Here is a 27,844-nt window from a genome sequence, read left to right on the forward strand (position 1 = left end):
GTTCACCAAATCTACAAACAGAATTTCGAATTTTTCGGGTTTCCAAAAGAGTACTAAAAAGCCACCACAAAAATAAAATAAAAATCAGAAATTCCACGAAAAAAATTACTCGACCCTTATGAAACAGCTAAAAATATAGCACAAAGATACAGAAATTCAGAAAGGAGCCAAACATCTCAAAATCGGAAAGTTTTTCAAAGATAGCCTTCTTGTAAAAATAGGATATAGTCATACAGCGAGCGATTTTCAATATTATTGGCCGTAAATTAACCGAAATACCGTTTTACGTCTGTCAGACTGGGCCTGGGTGTCGCTACTGACTAAGCACACTCGCCCACTGGACACTTTTTGCTAGTCGACAGTGGCCCTTGTGGTTCGTGGGTGGCTTGCCGCCACCGTGAGCTCGCAAGGCTTTCCGCTTAGTCGGCTAAACATCATGAATCATTGTTATTAATTTGCCAAACGTCTTGTTGGCTAACTGCATCTAGACGAGTGCATGCGAGAGGAAATGCGGTTTAGCGATGTGATACGGATGCGATGACCGTAATACAATAGGACACTTCGCAGGCTGAATCAAACGACAGGGGAAGCTAGTACCCTTGGTTTCACTACGTCCACCTAAACTATGAGTGTGCCGGGGTTCATGACTAGAATACTATCATACGAATTTATCGTAAGTTATCTTTGGTATCAATCGATGCAAGTGAATATAATTAATTTACAGTCTAAGTAAAAGGGATAGCTTAGTAAAGTGACACTTTCGTGTTCCTAATCTAGCGTCGATTTTTGCTGCAACACTACTCTTATCCTGACTGGCACTAGTTGTATCCATTGAGATCGAACCTCAGGAGACATCACGCGACTTACATCACATAAGTCTTCGTCAGTGCTTTCTGAATTAAGTTTGGATGAAAGATGTATATACGAGTATTATCTAAAGTTTTGAATATTACATCCGGTGTCGTGTTGAAGCTTTTAACCAGCCGGCTGGTTCCCAGCACGTAACGGAAAGCATTGTTTAAAATGACAACTTGCTTTCACAAATACCACTAGCTGTTTACAACAAAAATGTAAAAATAGGATATACATTTGTATCCTCTACTCTGGATTACCCGGATGTGTTTTCATGTTGAAGCGTGCATAAGCGTCACACATGTACTCATACCGTTAATGTATGTGTTGACATTGAATTGGAAAAAAATCGTAAAATTATTGACAAGCGAACAGGCTTTAGCCGCCAAGCACAACGAAATTTTCAGAGGGTGGTCCCTTCGAATGTCCTATTTCGCACAAATCAGCTGCGCTGTATAGTGTAGCAGACTACTCGGTTGGTAATGTTTGATATTTCAATGGTTTTATATTAAGATTGCTTATGGCGCTGATTGTAGTTTACTAAGGCTGCGGACGGATAGTAAGCGCGCCACATTCAAAATGTACGTAAGATTGTTGGAGTAGAAAGTACACCCCACCCCCCTCTTTCCCTTAAGATTGCGTCTTAAATGATTAGATGCCCTTTTTCAGCTTCTTCGGACCTTCCTTTTCAGCAGGTTGAGCACACAAAAAGAAGCTGAAATGAGGAGCAGGTGCGCAATAATGGAATAATCTATCCATTTTGATAGTGCTGCATTGACCAATCACACCAACAGCTCTATGGGTCGATGGCGGGGACTACAATAGCAGCTTTGGCTTGCCCGTTTCCCTGATCAGGGTCACGAGGAGTAGAACAGATTTTACATGAGAACTGGGGAGAAAGTGCTTTTAATGATGTTTTAAAAAGCAGTATGAGTGAATTTTTGTCTAATTCTTGCAAATCGTTGTGTGCAATTGTTTATCCGAAGTTTGCGCAAGCGGTCGCTTATAATGAAATCTTAGTTACTTGCAATATATTAACAACGTTGAACTTTGGCTCTGATCCCATATACCGTGCTGTATTCTAGAACCTAGAACTTTGTTTTTTTCCGCTATACATTCTAGCATATTTTATTTTTGCTCCTTTTAAGTACGATCCATAATAGTATACGACATTAATTACTGTCGATAAATGTAGAATGTCTCTACTAGAACGGAAACAAAGACATTCTACAAAGACCTTGCATCTAATTCTGTGACGTTCTTGCTTTATGATTTAAGCGGGAATTAACGTTTTCGTTAAGTTTTTGATTCCCACATCCACCTAAGCTGAAGCCAACAATTTACTTGATAACCTCTTCCCGACTAAAATTGCCAAAGAAATTGACCTCTCGAAAGCACCCGGTCTTGCCCCACAGCAAGCTATCATACCCTTACAGCTTACTGTTAACACGCATTCGCTAGTGGAAACTATTAAGTTGTCGAGCAGTGACTTTCATCGACGCTTTCACAATGAAGCTTCACTGCTAAGTGACGATTACCGAAAATATGAAGGAAAAATGCCATGAGACTACCCCTATGGATGAGACACATAATATAATTCCTATTGCGACGACAGCCTTCTATAAAACCAGTCCTCTTACTTCTTGCACTTGATGTAGAAAGAAGAAAAATTAACGGATACAAACAGTGTTTTTTTTTTCTCTATCTCGGTTAAAACCGCAAGCTTAGCGGTCAACCGAAATGTCGGATAGATACTCCTAGAAATATTCAATGCTCGTGACCTCGACATTGAATTTTTTCTAATTCTAAAAAAGAATATAATTTTAAATATCGGTGTTAAACTAACATTGACATCCATGCATATTGACAAATCAATTAGCTGAGGAATATTAAACGGATTTCGAATCTAGTAGTATTAAAGGGTAATCGCTTGCTGCGTGGTTATTAGTTCGTGAAGTTTGTCTCGTAATAGCGTCTCTAATCGAATAGTGACGCTGATGGCATCAGCTGGCTTCCGCTGCCACGAACTTCATGTAAAGGAGACATTTCAGCTAGTCAAGGATTGGTTTCGTAGTGCATTCAATCCTGCGCCACAACGAAGAGCGAACCATTTCCGCCTTACGCTGCATAACTAACACCTTATTAATTAACTGTTACACGTGCCACGCGGGCCATTGTTGGCTTTAGGTCGCTACTCTGGCCCTGGCTAATGTCAACTAACATATCCTAGATTCATAGTACGAATCAATCCTGTTACCCTTAACTGCATCTAAAATGGCCTAGTCTACATAATCTTGTAAGTTGAATGTCTGAGACCTTGACGACCCGATTCAAGCACTCAGAAGGAAAAAATGACATTGGTGTATAGTAGATGTGGTTATACATAGTGAGTTAATTAGGAATAATAACAATTTACTTTCGGATGGAGAACAATCAATTGCTTTTAGCAAGTGCAGTAACCAATAAACCGTGTAGACCTCTGTTTTTTTTCTTAAATCTAATTTGATCCTGTACCTAGGTATCGATCAGCTCAGACAACCACATTGTTTACTTATACTAATTCGTTGAATTCATTTATCAGTGCAGATTCACTCCCCTACGTTTGTATACACGGACCGTTATAACTCAGTTATATTTCGATACTAAACCAGCGTCTCCTTCGTGGAGTCCAATGATGGTTTACCAGTTCGGCAGGATGTTTGGCGATTCTCATAATAGATTAGTGGATAACGTATTTGTCTTCTAATCATCGGGACACGGACGCTGTGTTGTAGCTTTAAACCCGGGCATAGCCGTCCAGTAGAATCCTGAACGGTGATACCGGACGTAAAACTCGTATCTTTCGAGTTGTCCGGAACGAGCAGCGACATGTTTTCGCCTATTGATTTCGTCTGTCTTGCTTCTGGCCTTTAAAGTGGTGTTTAGCTATACGGCTAACGGTCCGCGGAACGTACGGTCTAACAAGCCATTCTGTATTAGCGGATTACTTGAGCGGATGACGCCCATTAACTTAGCATATCTTTGTACTGTAAACTTTGGTGACGGTTTTTGCAAAAGCTGTAAAGGCTGACACCGCATAAAATTCAGCGAGGAATACGTTGTGATGAATGAGATTACTTGTGTCGTAATGGTAGCCTGCTCTAACCCGGAGCAAATATTAGACGTATGCTAAAAGCGCTATACAAGTTTTTAGGATAATCTGCAGCTTTTTTTGCGCTTTACGCGCCTTTTTCAGCAATACCAGATGGGGGCGCGCAAGTCGCGCAATTTTTTGCGCGCGGTCTAACGAGTTGAAATTATGACTAAGTACACTTGCGAAATAAGAATAATCTGAAATGGCTCTAACCTTGTACGTATACTATTTGGACGAAAGCTGATGTTACGGTAGAGACTGCTGATCGTGCAATTTAGTTTTGATAGACCTTCATTGCACGAATTTAAATTCGCTTAAGAGTTATGCCTCATCAATTTTGTTTGAGCCTGCGCAAAAGGCACATAGGATAGTAAACATGATAAAGCTCTTATGAATATTTACTAGTTTTGTGTCCGCTGGTACTAAGACAATCTACGGAGCTGCAGTAATCGAAAAATGCAAATATGTAACTACGTTTCACTTTCCGTTTCGGTACCAATTTGTAAGAGCACATCCATCTTTCCAAATGCCTGACGTACTTTTGATTCTTTCATTTCGTTCAGAATAGTTCAGCTTCTCGGTTAGATGAATATTGTTTTTCTTCGTAAAGACGATAAGGATCATACACTACTGATGACTACCCAGCTATCGACTTTGGGAAATTTGTTTCCGGATTGTTTTTCGTAGGCTCCGCAAGTCGACGTCACGATTTCCGCAGACAACGAGCGCATCATCGTCACAGATGCTCACTCTAGAGATTACCACTTGATGATGCCGATGATCTTGGTACGGTAGCGCCTGTACTTCAAACAGCAACGCCCAGAGTTGGACGTTTTCGAAATCAGAAGTCAAGTGAACAATTATCCTATTGCTTGTTTTATAGATAGCATTCTCGTTGTAACGGTTTACTTTTTAGGGCTTGGCCTTGATATAACTTGCGTATTATGGGTTTATGACGCGTCAGCCTTTTAGCGATGTTTGACCTCCGCCTATGGAAAATTAGGAACAAATAGATTACCTGCACCTTATTTAGCGATGACAGAAGCTTCCGTTAACGTTTCGCTTACAAAAGTATATAACTTGATAAACCCTTTGTACGTTCATTATTATGCTTGATGAGCAAAGCATGACATCGTGGTGCTCTTAGCTTGGTCTGGATACGCATTAATATTAACAATGGTATTTCCTTCATTCCAGCATTTCGCTGACTTATTTTTCCTATATTCGTGTAGTCAGTTGTACTACTTTCTCATACGTAGGGTCTGTGCATAGTTGGGGAGGAGCTTAAATCAGGAAATATTCGTGCCAGAGAATGAACTTAACTTTTTTTTTAAACTAAGTTTTATTTATTATACACTTAAGTTCCTTGGAAAAAGCGACGGAACGTATCTCTAAGTTGAGCTGAAGCCTTCGTTATGTTTAATAGATTCGAGAAAATTTCTAGGAAATTTGAAACGAACAGCGCCAGTAAGGTCACCCGAGTAAAGGCGTCGGGTACCCTTGTTTTACGATACGCCGCAATCCTGGCTAAGGCTCAGAAGTTATTACAGTTGTAACTCCACAAGGAGTATTACTCACTGGATACAAGCGAAACAACCATGAAAAGAGCATTCAGGAACAATGGAATGTACACTGCCTTTAAACTCACAACGCTTAGCTCTTCTGATAACAGGCCTCACGACCTTTCTACAAACGTCGTCTATTCTCACGGGAAATACTTCGCTCGTGAATGTTACGTAGAACGGCCGCATCATAATTACGGAGCGGCGGGTGGTTAGTAACGGATAGTGCCAAGACCTTGACTAGAAATGCAAACACACTGATATATGGAGTCGGATCATCCTGTATTTTTAGAGGGACAGACATTTGTGTGGGATTTTGTCAAGGGCATCTTTGGAGATCGTCATAATGGTTATGCCACCTTTAAGAGCAAATGGCTCCTATTGAAGCTGCACAAAGAAGCGAGCCTGCCTTGTTTGTCGGCACAACAGAGTGAGGGTTCGACGGACCTTGAGCCTCACAATGTTTATTTCTTGCAGTTGTGATCTTAGGTATGGAATGATAAAATATGGTCTATTTGTATGTTACAAAATATTGAATATATTAAGTTAACGCGAACGATCTGTCGAAAATTTCCCTTACTCGCAGTAGAAACCTGTATCATCACCGTCTATCGTTTCTTTCATCGGCCTGATATGGTTTCTACTTCGTTACTTTGAACTATAGAGGGGAGGCGCCTATAACTATATTTATTGTGTCGTCTCAGTCGGTTTTAATCTATCTGTAAAAGTGACTTCGCACGTTCTATTCCTCGAACCGAGTATATTGCATATTAGTGTATCTGTGTACGTACAGTGTACATGAGGGAACACGCATATCTAGACATAAAGTTACTGAGGTACATAATGGCGAACTGATAGATTCAATGTGTGAATATAGTTTGTTGAAACTTTACTGGCTGCATCCATGGATAGAATGCCAACGGCGATGCCTACCGGACGTAAAAACATAGAGAGGCTGAATGAACCGAATGAGACACGAACGCTTAAATGAAAACTTGGCCAGCCGCATGAATCGGCCTTAAAGTAGACTGCATCGTTTGCAATCAAGTACACCTGCAGCAGAACGTGCGTCGTCGGCGTTCTAGACAGAAAAACGTCAGTGATAAATAAGCACTTCGAATCCTACTCAAGGACTGTATCTCATGTGACCTGGTGATGAACAGATTCCAGAGATAGCATAAAAAAGCAAATGTTTTTCACACATAGCTATCAGAAGACTGACACGACGACACTAACCCACGGTCGACTTTAAACAGCTACCTTATGTTTAAATACACTATGAAGCTTTCCTGTACTATTCAAGTCTGTGGTGCTTTGCCGCTTCAGAATCGGGCGACGAAGTTCCTATTTTCAAATGTCTCTTGCTAAAGTGAGATATTGTAACATTCATTGAGAGTCTTTGGCTGTGTAGAGAAAAAGTTTATTAATCATAAAATGAGCCACAAGATTTCTAAACGTTAGAAGTGTTTAATCACCATAGAAAAAAAAGTAACAGTAAGTCATTTAGATTTGTGTTCACAGGTTGGTAAATCAGCATACATACTAAATGTCTGATAAGTTAACTAAGCCTAGCGTGGCTTTTTTTTATCATACTGTTCGTATGCTGACAGTAGTCCGTAAGCTTTCCACCATTTTCAGATTTGCCTTTACTCCACTTGCTACACCTCAATATATATACATATTAGCAAGCAGTATGTAAGTAGTAAGTCGAAACTGAGGAGATAGCCTCAGTCTCAAATAATTTTTCATTACTTGGCAGCAGGACGTTTCTAGACCGCAAAGATTTTTTCCAATGATTGAAGACAATGCCAGCGAAGAACCAATGCACCTCAGCTTCTATCCGACGAGACACTATAGGCAGAAGCACTGCTTAACCGCTAGTTTTGCGGAAATTCGGTGCGAATAGTAGTCAGCAACTATATTGCCATTTTCCTGTCCGTTTGTAAGTATTTTGAAGCTGGAGGTTCAAAAAGTTTTCAGAATTGAATCTACCTAGAACTAGGTTCAATTATTCGAAGTCGAAAACCTGCTCGTTTGGATGTTCTATTCAAGGTATTATAGCGATTACCATAGTTCTGTGTATGCTATCAGTTACGACTGTCAAAGCGTTACTTTTGAACGAACTCCATCGCTAAAGGTTTTATGATCAAAAAGCAGGGGAACCATCCTTAATAACACTCAAATGAGTTATTGCTGGACTTATATTGACCTGTCAACATCTATATGTGCTGATAACAGGACAGATGTACATCTGTCCTGCTGATAGGATACATCAATGCGCTCTATTGCAGTTCTAAAGTACAAGGAAAAAATTTAAATGTAGACAGTTTAAAGAAAAGCAAAAGTATCTATGTAAAACACCCATTAAAATGAGTATTCAGGTAATTCATTAGAGAACTCTTGTTATTCCATAAAAGCAAAACCGTTTGATAGCCTTCAAATTTTAGCTGCAAATGTTCGTTCTTGACAGGACTTGAACTCAATGGAATCAGATTTTAATAGTTATTCCATATTTTAACCCCAGCACTGCCGTTAGGCTGTGCTTCAAACGCTGGTTCCCAGTGCAGATCGGCTGTTTCGCTTGTCCGAAAGCCTAATAGGCAACTATGCCACCAACACACTGTTTCGAAAACGAAGAGTCCAGACCTTCCTCTTTTGCTATCACAGGAAAATTTAAATCGAAAACAAGACAATCTGCTATCATCGGTAGGTTCTCAATCGACGAATAATTTCTCTTTATTTACTAACTATTGTATTTGCATTTTAAGCGACAACATTGGAGCTGGTACTGTCCACGCGGATGGCGATCGTTGGTCATAGCTACGGAGGTCGCATTGGACCGCGACTCTGTATTGATCGAGGATTGCACGCTATATTTAATATTGGTTCGGGTACAACCGCTAGAAAGTTTGTAAACATCAACCTAACGTCTTGATAGCTCGGGAACACACAAAAGGTTCGCCGCGTTGACGAATCGCAAATAGCCAAATTAAATACGGATACAAAAATGCGATAAACTACCATTGTGAAAGAATACATTTTTTATAAAAAATTATAATAGATTCAAGAACAAGGGCAGAGATTTCCTGTCAGTGACAGGTATTGATTATAAAACGCACACATCTAACCATGACGAAAAGTAGGGTCGCACACACGTACGTAGTATAGATACTAATTATTATGGCTAATGGCTTACTGATGCACTCAGCTACTCGGCGGCAGACTGTTATCGGCAGATGTCCTCCAAAACAATGTATGTGCTAATTATACGTCTACATTTGAGAGAAGAGACGCAATGTTTACCCAAAACAGAAATTTATTATAAATTTTAACAAAAGGGATAGAAAAAAGCAATGTTTTTGCCCTATTTTATCTAGACACGCTACTCTTCTGTCCATAGCATAATTGTATTATTTTCTTTCGCATTCATCCTGCCGTAGATAAATCTAAATAAATGTTTCGAGTGTCACGTCTGCTACTAGCGTTAAGTATAGCTTCGCATCGTTGGCTCCTCTCAGCACAAAACGGAATGTATCTACGCGCGATTCTAAACCAAATCGGCTGCCATGTGCCTAAAATTTTTACCATTTTCACCATTACGGGAGCCTGCAGAGAGGTCTGCCGCCAAAACGCTCGATTCGACCCTTTCCGCTCGTCTTAATCGACGGATGCGAAGCACAGAGCACATGGTATCTTCCTAGAAACACCGCTGATCAAACTACCCGGTCTCTCATAAGGAGCACTGACTATAAGTGTCCATAAAAATTAGATGCACTAGAAATTTTTTAACGAAATTAAGTACTTCATCATATAGTACGTGCCTGTCAATACCTGTTTGTAAATTTAATCAAGTCATAATGCTGTGAAACAAAAATACATTTGGTCAAATTTGTATTTCACTCGGTTTAGGCGTCATTTCAGCTTGTGTGTGGCTTTACCGTGAGTATTATGGCAACGATTGCGCGGTTCAGCCGTAAAGTGTTCTCTGGTATCCAGCCCACTGGAGTTCCTCATTTAGGAAACTATTTTGGTGCTATCACTCAATGGACGGCATTACAAGAAGAAGTAGAAACAAAGTGTCTTTATTCAGTTGTGGATCTGCATTCGGTTACAGTACCTCATTACGATCCGAAAGCTTTACAAGAAAAAATAGAAGTTACGACGGCTTCTTTGTTGGCTTGTGGAGTACGATCCGACACATTATTCTTGCAAAGCATGGTGCCCGAACACGGCCAGCTCTGCTGGCTGTTCAACTGCATTTCGACAATGAACAAAATGTACCATTTTCCACAATTCAAAGAGAAATCACAGGGAATGCGAGAAACCCCCCTTGGTCTCTATCTCTATCCAATACTTCAATCGGCCGATGTATTATTATACAAAGGCACCCATGTACCAGTTGGTCAAGATCAACTGCCGCACATACATCTCATTAATGATATTGCCCACACGTTCAACAAACGCTTTGGAAAAAACATATTTCCTAAATGCAAACCAATCCTCGACATCAAGAGTTCTCGTCTACGAGATTTGCGGTATCCTGATAAGAAAATGTCGAAGAGCGCGGATCCGAAAGGAAAGATTGACTTAAACGAGTCACCCGACAACATTCGTTCTAAAATAAAAAAATCAATGACAGACTGCCAGTCGGAGATAACCTTCGAGCCGGAAACGCGACCTGGTGTATCTAACCTCGTCTTAATTCATTCTCTCTGTTCAGGCAAATCGACGGCGGAAATCGTTGCTTCAGCAAAGGGAATCGACACCGGCCAGTATAAAGAAGCTGTGGCCATAGCTGTTATAGAACGTCTAACTCCAATACGAGCCCGTATGAACGAATTGCTACAAAATCGATCATATCTTTGGCAACTTCTTAAGACTAACTCTGAGGCTTTGCGCCCAGAAGCCCAAAGTACTTTAGAGGAAGCTCGTATTGCAATGGGAATGATGAGAAGTACAAGCTGATATTTTACAAACAAACCATTTGTTTCTTAATGGTTATCTATTTTACTTAATGGTTATTAAAACTTACCTGCTCGAATCGAGTGTGTCATGTATGGGGATATGTATAAATATTTGTAAATATATATATATATATATATGTGGTACTTGAATAAACACATGGTTGATTTTCAATTGAAAAAGTATAATATATGTTTGTTTTGTAATGTTATGTAGGTTATATTGCATGTGAGCGGTATTAATAAAGTATTTTAGTGAAACATGGTCGCGATATTGGTCTCGTTAGTATTGACGGTACGCCTAAAAGGAAGTACGCAAGAAGAACTTACGGCTTAGGATAAATGTAACTCTTAACATTAAGAAAAACATTACAAAATCATATTAGTTCTAACCATATATATGCATAAGTATCTTGAACTAAAAACAAATATAGAAAGTGATACGTTCGTTAACGGGAATTTTTGAAACTTCTTCTTATTTTCCCAGTATCTCTACGTACGCATCGTATGGCCCAAATCAAATCAATTACTTAGGATTTTTCAGTATCCAGTAACCTAGCTGTTTAGGTTAACCTGCGGTACTCAACGCTGAGGTTATTCCTCTATATAGGAAAGAAAGATCTCCCTCTTTTATGATGTCGCCTTATCTTCAAGAAATACATCAAGAAAGTCCCTATCCATTGGATTTGGAAGCGCTCACACAGTTTTTCCTCTAAGGAACACTACTTTAATGTCCCTTCTGGGCAGTATGATCATTCGTGTTCGTCCCACAACTCTGAGTTCTCTGCGTCTTATTAAGAATTGTTCACTGTTCCAGATACCATACGTGCATTTAGTGTTTGCTTGTTTTGTAATCAACACGAGTAAAAAATATTTCTTACGTCATAGTCATCTAGTTCTCCAATTTAGGTCTTGTACGTTGATTTCAGGGTTTTGGTAAACCTAGTTTGTTTACTTGATGTGTGACGTGATCGTGACGGTAAGCACATTTGCTTTATTTATCTATACACTTTAGTGTATTTGAACGCTCACCTTTAGCCACAGAATCACAACTACACTCGGCGCTCACGTGCGAGAACGTCTTAGGAACGCAGCTTAAAACATTCGATTTAATTCAGTTCAACATCTGTTGCTCAAATTCTGTGGCATATCCTTAACGTTCTCTTCAATTATCCGAATAAAGAGCATCGTTTAATATATACAATTAGGACTTGATTTGAGTAATATACTTGACTTTGATCATGAGTAATCGTGTCCAAATTATAACCCTGTCCTTGCGCCCAGAATTATTATCATAGTGGATAGCTCTAAGAAAACAACAATCAAACACGAGTTACAGTCTTTGAAAAAAATGTTTATTTTTATATAGAATCAACAACAGACCAAACTATGGCGAGAGTAGATTCTTGAGCCATTAAAAATGCGCTGATTGTATGTGATTTTAACGACAGTAGGAATGAAATGACGCTTAGTTAGTCGTGGTTGGAAATCTTTTAGTTAATAACCTAAGTAATCATATTGCTTGAAAATGAGATTGGTAGAGGCCGACGAATATTCCACTTGTATAACCTGAAATGCTTGTTCAATTTGTAAGTTATAATTAAAAAAACGTAATCAAAAAAGGTGTCTAAAATATTTTTAAATTAATAGAAAAACAACGATGCAACAAGCTCAGTATCTAGATAAATAGTGTCACGACGAATTAAACTGTATTGGCTACGTTCCACAATTTTTTTTAATTAATATGTTATCATAATGTACGGTGTAGTACTATGACTCAGAAACCTTGCCAATTAAAAAATCTCGTTTCTTAAATAAGCAGTATTATAAACGTATGTAAATAGTAAAGTATACTCCAATATTATGAAGAAGAACAGTTGATAACTGTTACCTTGAAAACCGTTCTACTGTTTAACGTATTGTGTAATGAACACAGTTGTATGAATATGTAATGAACACAGCACAAAAGTATGCACAGTCGACAAAACTTGAAAAGGAAGGAGCTCCGGGAACATTGTGGAAAATAATTGCGAAGGATAAATCACACTATTTCACTCTATTTTTGTATCAACAGACATCCGTACCAAACTCCAAAGTTATATCCTTCCACAGTTTCTGCGAAATGGGCTTCGATCATGATGTTCCCTTTCCATCGGGGAACCCGCACAACACAGTCGCACAGTTTTCAGGAGATTCCGAACGTTTGGAAGGTGTGGAGCCACTTGTCTAACTATTAAAAAAAAAAACGTTTTTTGCACTTCGCCTAAACAGTGTTTAGGAATAAGGTTACTTTTACATGTTTACAACTCTGTTGCCCATCATAGAAAGTCTTTGCAGAATAGTGACAATATTGTATTAAATTAATATAATGTTTATGAACGTTTTGCACCTCACTTTGTCATGTAAATAAGATCCACGTGCGGATCCATCAGCCGGTGCGTGTTCACAATTTTCTCTTTTCGGTTACGCCAAAAATTGTTCGTCTGACAAGTGATTAATTGTCAGGTCGTTGTTGAAAAAAATATAATGCAATTTCGGGCAATAGATCGATATAGATATTAACTTAATAAACTGTACGCATAGCATATGGCCGATTGAACAAGCTTTACCTGAACACAAGTGTTTACTATAGCACGGGTTATCAGGTAATTATATTTTTGTGTTAACAATGAAAGAACGAAAAAAAGTCATCGCTTCCGCTTTGAGGTTGCCTGCAGATGATCCATATAATGCAAGTATTGGTGAGTATTTATGTTTTGATTTGTTTAACGATTAATTTTGTTAATTAAATTAATAAATACTATGTATCTATAGTCGCACCTCTAGTTAAAGAGAAATGAAACTATTTCAGAGATTTCTTAATAAATAATAGTATTTTACTGCAGCACATTACTATTATTTCTCCACATTGGAGATAGTTTAGAACAGTACAGAAATAGATGTCCAAAACTCCATAAAAAGATATCCCTTTCCAATAATCATAATTAAATAGTTGTCAATCATTCCATTTCACACTGTCTTTATTTTCGTCGCAAGTTTGTGTTAATATTTCGTTAGATTGTTGATTAACTTAAATGTATGCGACAGCCACAATGCACAGCTTTAGTAACAAATAATCCAAGTCAATTTACGTTGGAGGAACTCGAATATTATTAGAGTCCATTACAGTGTTCAACATCCTTAACTGTATTTAGAAACAAACGACGCTTAGAAGTTATATTACCGGGTTATTTTGTGAGAGATATATGTGTGCCAAATCATATAGCCATATTAACATGGGAATATATTGCACGGTCGATGTAGTTGTTTTTTTTTGTAATTTTTACCTCTGTCTATATTTCAGGTGTTCAACATGAAGCTTTTTTTTCGTGCGAAAGAATTTCACAACAGGTGGCAACTTTGCAGAACGTAAGTGTACGCTATTGTATGGGTAACATATTCATTGATGTTGACCATTTGAATCGGAGGTCTTCTCCATCAGCTGCCTGATCAGTCTATCAGGTTTGATCACCCTTGCCAGTTTTTCGCTTATCTCCAGTTTCGCAAAGGCTTTCAAGTTTATATTTTATTTTGTCGTTGATCTTTTAAAAGTCACATTTTTTGCACGTTTATTAATTTACCTAGTTCAGTTAGAGTTTTATATTGAAAAAAAATTAGCATTAATGTCTACTTGTTAATGAGTGCCGATAATAGAATAACTTTTCATCAAGTATATGGATTCTTTTAGAGAAGTCAATGAATGTGTAGTCAAAGTATGCTTGAAAATAGTCACACACGCTAACTGTGAGTTTTAAAATATATTTTCGCAAGCGGCGCTGAAAGTATCAATTGATCTCATTAAATAATTCGTGTTGACACATTGACAAATTTTTTTTAGATATTGAGGAACAAGTCCGAACTGCCTAGCAATGTTCTTTTGCCATTTCTGAGCACAGTCTACTTGGCCGCCGACCCGCCGCAAGCCGCTGCACTACGGAGAATTTGTTACGGGTAAAACGTCTTCCCTCAATGCTTATTACACATTGGTTTCTTCTACTGGCTTGGCCCCAAGGGAGTAAGCCTATACGTACTTCTACACACTAATGCACACTCGTGCAAGGCTCGTAACTATCCACAATAATTTCATTATATCATATATTATTATAATTAGCGATGCAAAAAACAACAGCCTTTGTTACGTAGAGGCCAAGTGGCAACTCCGGAGATTAAGCAAGAAAATCTGTACGTAACATTTATACGAGCGTTTACGTATGTTTCTATGCCTATCTCTATTGTTCCTGATCGTTACTTATAACATAAACTGATTACATTTAGTTGCATAAAGCTAAAGCGTATTTTGGCCAAATATCATTTTGATAGTTTCGAATCGGGCTGGAGTAATTCGCTTTAAATTTAAGCGTTACAATAATCCTTTTTTGCGTTTTCCGCCTTTTTCCGTTTCCGCGGTCTGTTCATATTTGTTGGTTGCGATTTTAGAGCGCTTCGCGAATTTCCGCTCATCGACGTCTCCTCAGCACTTCACAATCGGCTAATGGTGCTCATGGAACGTGCCGGTACAGCCCAAGACGTGAATCCCTGCAGTCAGCTCGACGAGTTATCGCTCTTAGCTGTATGGCATCCCCATGGACTGCAGACGCTGCGTATTGACCTATCCCGCGTGCTCATTTATCTGGCCGCCGCTTTGAAATATATAAAAATGTATGAAAAATTTCTTCGCTATTACAATATTTGCTCAAATTATGCGTCCTATTGCTAAGTATGTGCTTAATCGCGGATACAAAATAATCAAATACGACATTGCATATTGCGTACAGTTACTGAAAAAAGCGTAAATAGTATCCGAAATGTTTATGTAGTGTTTCTAAGAAGCGGTCGTGAATGCTTCTACATTCTCGGTTTCTTATAGTTTATCTGCTCCATACTACACTTAACGGGAACCGATACGTCAGTTTTTACTCAAACTGAACTCTGAATTCAAAATCAAGTGAGAAACGGCCTGCTCCAATGACAGCATTAATTAATGCATGATCTTTTGTCTGTCGTCGTTTAGTCTATCGCGACGTGGAAGCCAAGAGCGCGAGCGCGGATTTAATTATGCCTCTAAAGTAGCTCGATGCGCAGCGGCCCTGTCCAAAGGGGGTGTTTCAAACGAGAAAGATAGAGATGTCTTGCGTCAGATTTGTACAGGAATTAAGGAGCTTCTTATTGACGGTGAGCGTTTTTGCATTCTCCCCTATTGTCATTTCATTTTTCCTTACTAAGTCATTTTTCACACACAAATAGCTCAATATTACCCATTATCTTTGCTAAACACTGGGATGAGACCATAACTTCTCACAATGCGTACTGTTGAATGTCTAGATAATTTACGGTACTTCTGAACATAGATATTAGTAAACGTCAGAAGCACTCGCCTACCCAAACACGTTTCAAACGTTTAAAGGCAACTATATTTTCATTTGGTGACCTAGTATGTGCGCTTGTGTTGGAATTTTAAACAGAATCTACTATGTTGTCCTGTCGCCTAGCTTGTGGAGTTAGCCTTCCTGAATTGATTAGAGCCACCAGTTCTTCAGAAGATTCCAGTGGCGAACCTCGTGAGGTGTATGTTGCTCATAGTGATGAGCTACTGGCAGTTCCCTTAGCACATGTGTGTTTCATCTCTGGAATGATCAATATTACGCCAATTGATAACGTAAATGACTTGAGAATTTACGAAGAGCTGCTTTCCGACCTGGATCGCCTTGGAAACCGCCAAGGTAACACTTCTGCTCAAAGCTGAACAGATGCTGACGAACGTGCTCCTTGTTTATGCTACCAAACTGCGTCTAGCTTAAAAAAGAAATATTTTTTCAGCTGCACAACATTTCCAAAGTAGATAATAGCTAAGTCAACCAACATTTACCGTGCGGATTTTTGTAACGCGTTGAAGTGTCAAACGGCTGGAAATATCTAGTTGATCAAGTATATGGAACATATCCCATGACTTATAATTAGGTGTATAAATAGCGGTAATAGATAGTCACGCTATAAGCTATTTTAATTTCATTGAACCTAAACGGCTGCATCTTTGCCTGTATTTGCTGTATCACACAGAGTTACAACAAGAGGCTCCATTTGCGCTGACTTGTGTACGCACAGTTTTACAGTGGACTGAGAAGCTCTGTAAAGATGGCAGGGGTTCTTCACGGGAAGTGTTCGAGCGGCGATTCGAGGACTTACTGAGAATTGCTTTTTCAAATATTGAGCACTTCGTGGACGTAAGCTATATCTTTAGTCGTTTTGAAAAAAAGGCGTTGTTAGGCGAGGTTAAGACCTTCTTAATTATTATACCATATAATTTTCAACAGGCTCAAAAAGGGCACAAATATCATTCATAAGAATGGTTTACTTTAGAGTCTGCCTCTTGATTTGCACAAAGCTGAAAATTATGGTATTTCTAAGAAATAATAAAAATAGCAGTGAAATATTCATAGGCGCAATACAAATCTCTTAAATAATGTGGATTACTTCATTTCCATATTCATAATTATAACTTAGATTCGTAAGTCTGAACCTCGGTTACCTCAATAGTGGAATACAGCAGAATGGATTATTTATATTGGCCAAATTGGGCGGATGATTTTAAGCACCAACTACGACTTACCATTTCATCATCGTGCACGTCTACATTTCCTGATTCACATTCAAAAGTCCTAAGTCCTACTGTGCAACTTGCAGGCCGTGCAGCATCAGGGAAAAGCGTTATTCAAAGTAACCGTAGAGAATATGGTGAAAAATCCTGATCCGAAGCATATAGAGTCGCTAAAAAGAACATTCATTCAACTCCTCAGTGAACCGCATTACAGAAAAGCGAAATATGCTCCCTTACAAATAATCGCAAAGCATATCAAGGTATGTACTTGTTCATAATAAAAACATCCTACTGCAACTCTTCGGGCGGACAACACTGAACCTTTTTGAATTCTGCATGTATGAGTTAGATTTAGCTACGTATTACCAAAAGGCACTAACTGTAACATAGTACACTCTACTTCGGACTTACTGCGATACCCACAACTTAATTACTGAATATGCTATTATTGCTTGCTTGCTTTATGGCTACGTATAGACGATGGAATCATTGTGCGTTAAAAAAAAAAAACAGCTCGAGCTTCAAATGATACATTTGGTGTTGATTTAGTTGTCCTGCTGAAAAAACTTACCTATTAGCTAAGAACATAGCTATTAAAGTAGTTACCCTACAAAATAATTTGTTTTAGGTTCACAATATAATCAATGCAACAGCCGTACTAGAAGTGTACCAGACCCTGCAGGAGAAAAATATGCTACCTTACGTGGAAGACTTTATTCGGGATGTGGGCGGTAAATGTTTGTTAGAAGATCCTCAAAGGTGAGTCTTACCTTTCTGAACAAGTGGTTAGATTCAGGTCGCCTTATATCTGGAACTAGGCTCAAACAGGAGCAAATGGGCAGCGGCACAATCATTGCAAACGATGATACGAAGACACTTCCAATGCAGCTCCTATATGTAGCTGCTGTATGCAAATTGTTTTTCAAATCACTTTTCGAATAAAAGCTATTGATATGACCACCATACTTGTAGTTAATAGTTTTAGAAGTATTTGACCCGGCCCCTGTAAATAGCCTCAATGCCGTCGCTACTTTCTAATGTATATATACCTTCATACAGCTGGAATGCTGTTTGGGTGGAACCGTTTTTCACCATTTTCGACAGTAACCAATGTTCCGCAACGGTCAAGAACCTTTTACCGGGACTTCTTCGACTTCAACCGGCTCTAGCTGACGAGATTCTTTCTCGTAGCAATAATCAGCGCTACCTGCTATTGGCCCTCGAGGCACTTTCTCCAGATAAACTGTTCGAATGTCCACGGAACCTCGAGAATGCGCAGTGGCCAACGGATGAAAGGTCTCATTATGTCGCGCATTCTCTATAGATATATTTTATCACTAGGCCGTCGCTCAGAAGAACACAGTGATTTAGTTAACGAATAGGAGTAAAATTATATTGATAATATGTTGTGTGAAAATGTCGTTTTCTAGTACATTTGTTCGGGCTTTTGTTAACGCACGCGTATGTATCTTAGAGATATGCCCTATAATGTCCTAGTAAAGTCGATTGCTCTACTGAATGCATCCACCTCTTTAAGCTAAATTTCAGATTTCTCTGTTAAAATTTACTATCGTTTATTGCTCGGTTTTCATCAATCAACAAGTCTTATTCAATTTCACATTTACAGCGTGCGCCATAGCCTTCTTCGACTGTTGACGGAATGCCCTAAGTCTTGTGAACCCATCGATCCGAGGGCAATCCCACATCTCAAAACCTTCCTTGAGTTGAATATATCAACTCAGAGTCAAGCTCTCCGTCAAGCAATGTTTTCGTCTTTTAAGAAGCTTTTACAACGTGCCGCGGACAGTAATATATATTGGCGAAAACCTGGAAAGAAACACGAAGTTTATGGAGAAAAAGGCATCGAAGATGTACTGAGGCAAGAGGGTTGGATCAACCGCAATTTCATATATCTAGAGATTATATATAGAGACCAAGATAAACATTTAACTTTGGCCCTTTTACGTTTTATTCTACGTATAGGCAAGGAGAGGAGCTGGTCACCCATTTTTGGCTTTTCTGCCTCTCTCAACTTCATCCTGGTTGTAGCTTTTTCACTCGTTCGACGGCCCTGATGCTGCTGGAATTAATGGCCCCACTTGCACGGAACGATCAATGGACTCAGACGAAGGCACATACGCTACTCTACTGGCTTAAGGTAAGGCCGTAAAAACAATCCTAATCTTGCTTGAAATTCGGACGAGTTAAAATCATTAATATACAAAAAATACTATGCTTAGGACTCCTTGGAAATATATAATTTATAAATAACTTTATGACTCTATGGTGCATATTTGAGCACAGCTTTATAGTAAAGTCGACTAATTCAAAGGCAACAAGATGTTCCATTTTAAAGTGATGTGCAATTGTACTCTCACTGCTGTTGAGTATAGCCTTAACTCAGATGTTATTCACTATCGGCGACCTATATATATATATATATATAAGTTCCAAAAAATGTTATATGCTGAAATATAGCATAACTTTTGACGACTTGCTAAAGCCGCTGGAACTCATCATTTATGCCATATTTTCACCAAAATTCGATTGCCAATAAAAAATGTAATACTTAGTTGTGATAGGTTACGGACACAAGCTTTTGAATCTTTTTACGTAAAACAATTGAAAAACAACTCGGTCAGGTCCATCTCACACCGCCACTTGAAATTTAATAAATTGATGTACATAATTAAGCTAAGTTAAATCAATAGGCTATCAGAAAGCTCTTGTTGTGTTCTGTTTTCTACTGCGAAGTCTAATCATTGTCATTTAATTAATTTGCTTTATTAACTTACCAGGACACTTATGAGAGAAATAAGACAGCTGTGGTACACATTCTCCTTACGGGACCACGGCACCTTTTGCCTTTCGCGAATTCTGAAAAGGTACTTAACGAGTGGCTTGAACATAGCGTTATGTTAACGCGGTCCGCAAGGCCCCCGGACGGAGTTACAGCTTCATACATACTTCGCGTACTTGCCAAGACAAGTAGGGAACAGATAATACAAGGAAGTACTGCTTCCCCTGAAGATCAAGTATTCTTGCGGTTATTTGCGGCAATTCTACCCGAACTTCGCAATCAAGTTCAAGTAGCACTGAATCAAGGTGAGCTCTTAACGTTGTACTTGCACGATTTGCATATCAATGAATTGATGAAATCCACTATTATTATTATTATTATGTATTGAATAAGAAAAATCACACACATTATACACACACACACACACACCCACACACACAGATTTATTTAGATACGTTTATTCATATATTTACATATATATTTAGATACATACATGTATATAAATTGCTGCATAAAAAACAAGTGAGGCGACTAAACTAATTATTGCGATTGATGGAAACCGCTGGATGCCATAAATAGTCACGCAGCTTATTCAGTGCCTTCCCTCGGCATCATTTTGGTCACCAGTTTAACTCACTTCATATATACTTGGTTTAGATGACTTTTCAATGATTCTTTCATAAGTTCCGCTATATTCATGGTATATTTTCAGGGCTTTTGGAGGCATCATCGTCTGCTCCGATGTACAGTGCTCTACTCTGTGTGCGCACTTTGTTCAATGAGGCATTTTCTTGTTCTCTGAATCTAGCGCACATTGAGGAGTATCGAGTGATCCTCCAGGAAATTCTAGATCTTTCGTATAAAATAACTTCTGTGGCATCACCGCTGGTCACCCATCCAAGCCCTGAGGGTCGTGTTGATTTCAACGAACACCCCGAGATCGTCGAGCAATTTAAGGCTGCTCTCAATAGAGGATTTGGAAAACGACTTCGTGAGTGCACAAACTCATTTATAAAGAAAAGCTATAAAATACTGTAAATAGTTATTTTTTTCATGTGAAAGGCTATACTTAAGACTACAAGGCGGGGCGTTTCCAGTGGAACCAATTACATCTAATATCATTTCGTTTTCCTCGCAACGCAGGGAAATTGTTTGTTTTATCATGCCCTAGTAACCAGTGACTTTTCACAAAATAATTATGTAAGTAGTAGAAGATTAATAAACTGAAAAAAAATAATGATACAAAGTGAAACAGTAATTGATATAGTAGGCTGCAGTTTAGAAATTAGATTTTTTGTTTACCTTATATAGCGTAGGCTGTCTCCGGCTTACCTTATTTGTTTTTTTCCTTGTGCCACAGATAATGCGGATGCGGTGAAGACATGGGCAGTGGCTGCACAGATGATGCTGCTTTGCAGTTGGAGGTCGCATCGTGAAATCTCTCTTTGCTTTGGCGATATTGCCTCACACCTGGAAAAAGTTACCGCTTTAAAAATTCTACCCGAAGAGGAATTCGTAAAGATGGGAGTCTATTTTATGAACGGTCAGTTTTTTCTTCAGTGATTAGATATCAGCGAAATAAGTCATATTTATAATGTTTTACAAACATACAATTGGATTGTATGAACTTAATGAATGAAAGTATGAACTTAATATTAAAAAAATTTTAGCGTTAAGGGAGAATTTTTTGCGAAGGCACTGCAACCGATGACGACGCATGGTAACTGAATCACGTTCCACTATAAGTACACGTAGCACCTGACAAATCAAGATTACGAATTTTATATAGGGCGTAGTGGAAGTGATGTTTGTAGAACTCGTAACTATGTGTTGGTTAGTCCTATTCGCCCTTGTAGAGTCTCTTGGTTGTCAGAGCAACTTTATTAAAAAAAGTTCCGATTCGTCTTCACTACCCCCCACGTGAATGCGCAAATGAACTTCAAATAGGCAAAGGTAGCGGGAAATTTGAATCGGCATCTCAGCTCATTTAGAAATAGCGGTGTGTATCTTCCACATATCTTTTCAACCATCAGCGCGTTTTGGAAACGTTTGTTTCGGTCGAGTTTCTTTCATTGATCCGTCGAGGGATACTTCCACACTAGCTGGAGTCCGTAGGGAGGTCTTGGAACCGTCTTAGTTTCGAATTAAATCAGCGATATTTGTAAGAAAAGTGTCAAGAGTATGTTTCTACTTACGCACATATCAACGGAATATGAACGAAATAACATATAAAGATGACTCACAATACAGATTTGGATCCGAACGAGGTATAACAGAAGGTGTGAGACATTTGAACCGAGCTCTGAACCATTATGTTCACTAATCGAAAAGCTCTCCTTAAGCATAATTTTGAAGGGTTTAGGGGAAAAAGCATTGTTTACTTCATTCATGTAATAATTTATTTGTCGTATCCTTTCTAGAGTTGTGTCGTGTACGACATCGCGGTGCTTTTGAGCAGGCATCGATGGGTTTTTCGCGATTATGTTACTCTTTATGGCGACATCCAGACGAACGGCTTCGGCGTCTTCCTGAAGAATGGCTTGATGAGCTAATGTCCCGTGTAGCCAGTGGAGAAGTTTCAGCTACGAGACGTAGCGCAGGATTGCCCTTCATCGTGCAGGTAAGTTTTAACGTATTTACAGTAGAGTATTCCAAACTGATAATGCGCAGCAGAATATTTATAATCAGTAGTCGTTTCGCAAAGCAACGTAATGTTGGCCGTCGTTACTCTTCCAATTCTTCACTCGGTTCAGTTGCAGACGGGCATGCGAGACTACCCGCATCTTTTTTAAACATCCAACTTCGCTAACCAAATCTTCATTGCCATTGAGCATCAGCCTTTACACAATCACGTATCAATAAAGCAAACCGGTTCATATAGTACGTCGCTACTGTCAATTATTTGTGTGCATCATTTTCTAGCTAGCTGTTTTTGCGATTCCAGTCTATTGTGGTCACGGAGCCTGAAGTTAACGCCAATGGCGGATTGAGACGTGCTATGACAGGACTGCTACCCTTGGCAGCTGGCGAAGACGAGAAAGCTCGGGTCCACGCACTCAACGTTCTTCGGGCGCTCTACAGGTAACATTGATTGTAGCAGTTGAAATAACGCTGAGCTAACCTCTCATAACCTATAATTGAAAGATATAGAAGTGGCCATCTCAAAAAACATTATTTACATTGTAGATTAGTTAATTTAAATTGGGTTTAGCTGCTACCATTGTTCATATAAACGAAATCGCAATTTCCGATATCCATACATAAGATTGGATCCATTTAGAAGAAGATATAGCTACGTATGACACTAATTACATGCAGCTGAGTTATCGTTAATATATTGGAATATTCGCTGTTTGATTTCCAGAGATACCCAGTTGGGAGAAAGCGTCATGGGTTACGTGAGCTCCGGACTATGTTCAGCTTTGCGAGGTTTCTCTCATCCCGCGTGGCATGTTCGCAACGCGAGCACTCTGCTTTTCTCGTCGTTAATGACGAGAATCTTTGGAGTAAACAGATCACGCCAAGATATCGAGCGTAAAAATTGCCTTACCGGAAATGTTTTTTTTCAGCGTTTCCCAGAGCTTTTACCGTTTCTTCTTGAAAGAATTGCTGAACTTCTAAAGCATATGTAAGTAGGCTTTTTATTTTTCTGTAAATAAAATGTTCAGAGCACCAGTGGTAGAGTAAAAAGTTTTAGATGCATGTTAAAACCAACCCCGATAGAACTGCACAGTATTAAATTAAAGAACCTTGTTTCCATTGTTGATATTGCTATATTTATTGCCATTTGTTCGCTTTATGTTTTAGCGAGGGCCACACGGGTCTGTATCCCATTCTACTCCTGTTAGAAAGGCTTATACCGTCGCTAACAGACTCCAAGTTAGGCGCCTTTATGCCTCTTCTAGATGTCTGCGCGGGTTCTTCGCTTCATGGCATCCGTGTCGCCAGCTCGAAGGCTTATGCCTCGTTGCTTCCGGCTGAGTCCCGTCTGCAGGTTCTGATACAAAAAATGCGGATGCTGGCAGCCGGCGAAGGAAAAATTGGTGAAAACCGGCTTCACGGAACCCTGCTGCAGGTTGGTACAATTTGATTTTTTCTAGATTTCATAAAGTTTTTCGTAAATTTTAGGCGAAACTTTAAATTTATTTTTGCAATAATAAAAAGGCCTTGTGCTTATCTGGAAGTAACACTAACGCACTTTGATTAAATTCATCAAATACATCCTGGCTCAATTTTTTGTGATTTATACTTATTTGTTTGCGATGTTTGAGATTTCTCGTTGATTATTCCGTAATTTGTATGCACTGGCTAGATTCGCGCGGTGCTTACAATGTCGGAAATGTCGAGCGAACTGACGCAGGCCTTGAGCGGCCCACTGATGGAAGGTGCATGGATCGCGGCCCCTCATTATGGCCTTGCAGCTGCCGAATACATACGTTTACTGACATCTTGCAGCTCAAATGTCGATAAGGTATATATTTTATACATTTTTTTATTTCGCTATAATATGTTGTTGTTCACATACGTTTTTTACAAAACACGTTTGATCCAACGCGCACGAAATGCATTCAGTCTTCTGTCACTGGTCTGCAGGCAGTATAATTTTCTTTCCCTTGCGCAACGCCACAGTTTTGACGTGCAAAACAATGCATGTCATTTAGGAATCCAAGCACAGTTAGGATCTGACACGCACGTCAGCGTACACTTTAAAGAATCATATAGCACACACGACTTGAATTGGCTTTTAAGATACACACGATTACGCAACATGGTCTTTCAGGTATTAGAAATTGTTCCTAAGGCGGACCTCATCATTCCGGGCGGTGACCAGTTTCAAGCCGCCCTCATAAAGTACAAGCTAACATGCGGGTAAGTAATGTGCCAAGTCACTTGGTTAAAGTAAAATCATGCAGGGTACAAAAATGTCTTATATAGTGTTCAAAGCTAATATAAATCTTTAAGAACGCATTTGACAAATTAGCGCAAAGTAGTTGCGAAACACCATTATATATTTCTAGTATGATGCTTACTGACACGATAAGGGTACGATATCGACATATCGTTGTGCGGGAACGTAAACTTTGGTAACTTGGATGAAAATAGAGAAATTTACATGGCACACACACTCATCATAAAATGCATAACTCTAAGGACCAGTAGAAACCCTTCTCGCAAGTGACTCAATTGCCATCTTCTGTGACACAACTGCAATTTTTCATATGGCTGAATAGAGTGCCGGTTGACGCTCGTACTGACAGCGAAAAAGCGGCCGCCTTTGAATTTTGTTTGGAACATGGTTCTGTATCGTCCGCCATCGAACTTATGAATCAAGTTATTCAGTCCCCTGACAAAGAACATCCCGATGTTCAGCGAATGGTACGTTAAGCTGGTTTCTCCCGTGTATAATTACCTTTTGAATCATTTGATTTAATATTAGTGGATCAAATAAAAAATCTAATATCCGTAGTTCAATGCAAGCGAAGTCCATGTACTTATGTTTTTCCTTTCGACAGGCATACGAGCTGGCTACATTGAATGCGGGTAAGCTTGATAGGTTGGAAACTCGTGTGCTCATATTGCTTGATCGACTTTCTGTATTGACTCACCCTTCCGTAGCTGTGGCCTTGTTTGGGCTTGTAAGCGCATTTGTGCCTCGTCTCAAAGGTAATTTTTTGCGTGGGGTCATAGACGCGTTACGCAAGTACTCAGCCCCTAATCAAGATCCGGACATGAGACGGGTTGCCGCGGATCTCGCTTACAACCTGCTTAAAGCTCATGGTGAGGAAGTGTTCGTGAGAAACGCCGCGAGTCACATATGCTTAACCCAGGCTCTTGTTAACCTCGTATTGGACAACGACGTCTACATAAGAGACCGTATCATCGATGGTGTGGCGACGATCAATGCGGATTTATTATGTCGGCTAACCCCCCTAGAAGCTGTACTAGCTATATGTTCAAAGACAACAGCTAATCCTCAGGCATTTGGCCAATTCCTTGTCGAGCTCGCCTCAGTAGATGATGACAGAATACCTGCCTTGGACAACTCTCAAGATCAGGACTCAATAGACGGAAACATTGATGAACAACCATTTGAAAAAGGTGAACTAAATACATTCTATGATACGCTTGTCATCGCAGAGTCATGTCGACGGACACTTGAAGAACTTCGGCCTCGATTAGTAGGAGATCTCAATATGCCAACACTGACGCCAGAACAGAGCGCCACTATTGATAAACTAGAGACGCAGGTCCTTCAAACAACCGATTACGAACTTGCAAGTAACCGGCAACTGGACCGCGGGCTGGTGTTACTCGGACAGAAGCTCACGGCACAATCTATGGTTGTGGGCAGATTACAGATTTGTGAAAGGCCTTTGATAAATAATATGTATTTTTCTCGTTTTGCTAAATTCAACAATTGCACTGATTGCACGTAGAATGATTGTTACCTTGTGCTTGTACATAATATGATAATATTTTGGTGAGGTGATCCTTTTCAAGTGTATAATTGTCAATTTTTTCTCAAAGAAAATATATATCAAGTAGTTCTATTATTAACTATTAATTGAGCACAGGCTTAGTACATTGTTAGAGTAGGCACTCGTATTCTTGTGAAGCATTAAACAGCAACGTGCGAAAATAATGTCTAGGCTTGGATCTAGGTTATGTTATAAAAAAGGTAAAATATAAATAAGAATAATAGCAAAGAAAAATTGAAGAGATTTAGTTTAAGAACGAACACGTTCTCTGGTCATCATAAAAGTAGCGAAATATTTGGCCTCTCACGTTAACTCGGTTTGGCTGTAATCGAAAGGAACTGTTACCTATATTACAGCTACGAGTAAAACAATCAGGTAGCATTATACGCCATTATTTAGATGTCGAAATCAGTGCGGGGCCCGGCAGCCAACAGGTGTTAGTCGTTATGCAATCGTTAACCTAATCGAATGTACAAAAGTCAGCCTTATCAATATATCCGCGTTACAGGATAGGTATATACATATATGTACAATTATATTGTAGTGCTGTTTTATGTAGTGATATTTGTCTAATCCCACTACCTATGATTTAGCTATGACGGCATGTAAACATAGACTAGAACATATGTTTAAGTACTTTCGTCACGAAAACAACGTACTAGACACGTATTAGAACAATTAAAATAAAATCTATTCACTTGTGTCAGGAGCAAGCCAATCGGGACAATCTGTTGTTATGTGTCAATAAGTTCATTGTTATAAATGGATGAAAGGAGAGAATCGGCACGTCAGTAGGAAAAACAAAATACATTTCACTCGTTCGGTGACAATGTTACTATAGTCGTTTGTTTGTCATTTAACTGTACTGGCGCAATTTAGGGATTCTGTCATAATCATATTCTCACGATGTGATTTAGCGTGTTACTAATTACAAGCGTTATTAGTGGTAACTTTGCAAGATTTATCAAAGCTTGATATCAGTTCAGATGTTCAGTAATCTCTTAAATGCCTTGATATTAACTGGATAGATAATATGTTGAATAAGAAGGAATAAGATCTGATCTTACCTAATACTAGTGTTTAGCTGAGATATTATCTGAAGCGGTATGATAAAGCAATGGAACGTAAAATTAATCCAAACATTTACAAGGCTTAGTATAATGCTACCGATGTTTTAGAGGTTCAGATCTCATAATAACGCTTCCCATAAATTAATCCCGATAAATAAACAGCCAGTATAAACAAAGTGGTCTGCTACGTTTAATTTCAAGTATAAACTGTGTACAAATATGAACAGACTGGCGAGTTTTTAAGCTGTTTTGTGTAATTTTGCTTACATGCTATAACTGCGATATTAGTAAGTGGTATTAAGTTGCCAGTCGACACTTGGAGCTATTGAGTAAAGACTGTCACCATAAATACC

The 27,844-nt window shown here is 39.1% G+C and overlaps 3 protein-coding genes and 1 long non-coding RNA gene across 4 annotated transcripts; 3 read left to right on the forward strand and 1 right to left on the reverse strand.

Moving 5' to 3' along the window:
- The first annotated feature begins 9,074 nt into the window (after positions 1-9,074).
- On the forward strand, positions 9,075-10,697 carry TrpRS-m (Tryptophanyl-tRNA synthetase, mitochondrial). The gene has a single exon (XM_022837373.2). It carries the CDS (start codon positions 9,496-9,498, stop codon positions 10,510-10,512), a length of 1,017 nt encoding a protein of 338 aa, XP_022693108.1. The 5' UTR covers positions 9,075-9,495; the 3' UTR covers positions 10,513-10,697.
- Positions 10,698-11,860: 1,163 nt separating this feature from the next.
- LOC147753151 (tRNA (32-2'-O)-methyltransferase regulator THADA-like) lies at positions 11,861-19,217 on the forward strand. Its single transcript, XM_086969328.1, has 12 exons — positions 11,861-13,249; positions 13,852-13,916; positions 14,386-14,498; positions 14,985-15,206; positions 15,559-15,719; positions 16,010-16,267; positions 16,605-16,768; positions 17,229-17,402; positions 17,771-17,901; positions 18,202-18,438; positions 18,770-19,029; positions 19,126-19,217. The coding sequence occupies exons 1-12, from the start codon at positions 13,177-13,179 to the stop codon at positions 19,215-19,217; spliced, it is 1,950 nt and encodes a 649-aa protein (XP_086825454.1). The 5' UTR covers positions 11,861-13,176.
- On the forward strand, positions 18,984-27,139 carry THADA (Thyroid adenoma-associated protein homolog). The gene is made up of 12 exons (XM_086969329.1): positions 18,984-19,300; positions 19,941-20,247; positions 20,655-20,933; positions 21,303-21,485; positions 22,363-22,562; positions 22,887-23,023; positions 23,307-23,570; positions 23,750-24,017; positions 24,255-24,413; positions 24,723-24,811; positions 25,174-25,318; positions 25,456-27,139. Exons 1-12 carry the CDS (start codon positions 19,217-19,219, stop codon positions 26,377-26,379), a joined length of 3,039 nt encoding a protein of 1,012 aa, XP_086825455.1. The 5' UTR covers positions 18,984-19,216; the 3' UTR covers positions 26,380-27,139.
- On the reverse strand, positions 20,033-27,579 carry LOC111262806 (uncharacterized). The gene is made up of 3 exons (XR_002681860.2): positions 27,489-27,579; positions 21,275-21,412; positions 20,033-20,166 (listed from the first exon to the last, which is right to left on the reverse strand). It is a non-coding gene; the product is annotated as an uncharacterized LOC111262806 (long non-coding RNA).
- Positions 27,580-27,844: the final 265 nt, after the last annotated feature.

This window comes from Varroa jacobsoni, unplaced genomic scaffold (assembly GCF_002532875.2).
Source record: "Varroa jacobsoni isolate VJ856 unplaced genomic scaffold, vjacob_1.0 scaffold_702, whole genome shotgun sequence".
NCBI lineage: Eukaryota > Metazoa > Arthropoda > Arachnida > Mesostigmata > Varroidae > Varroa > Varroa jacobsoni.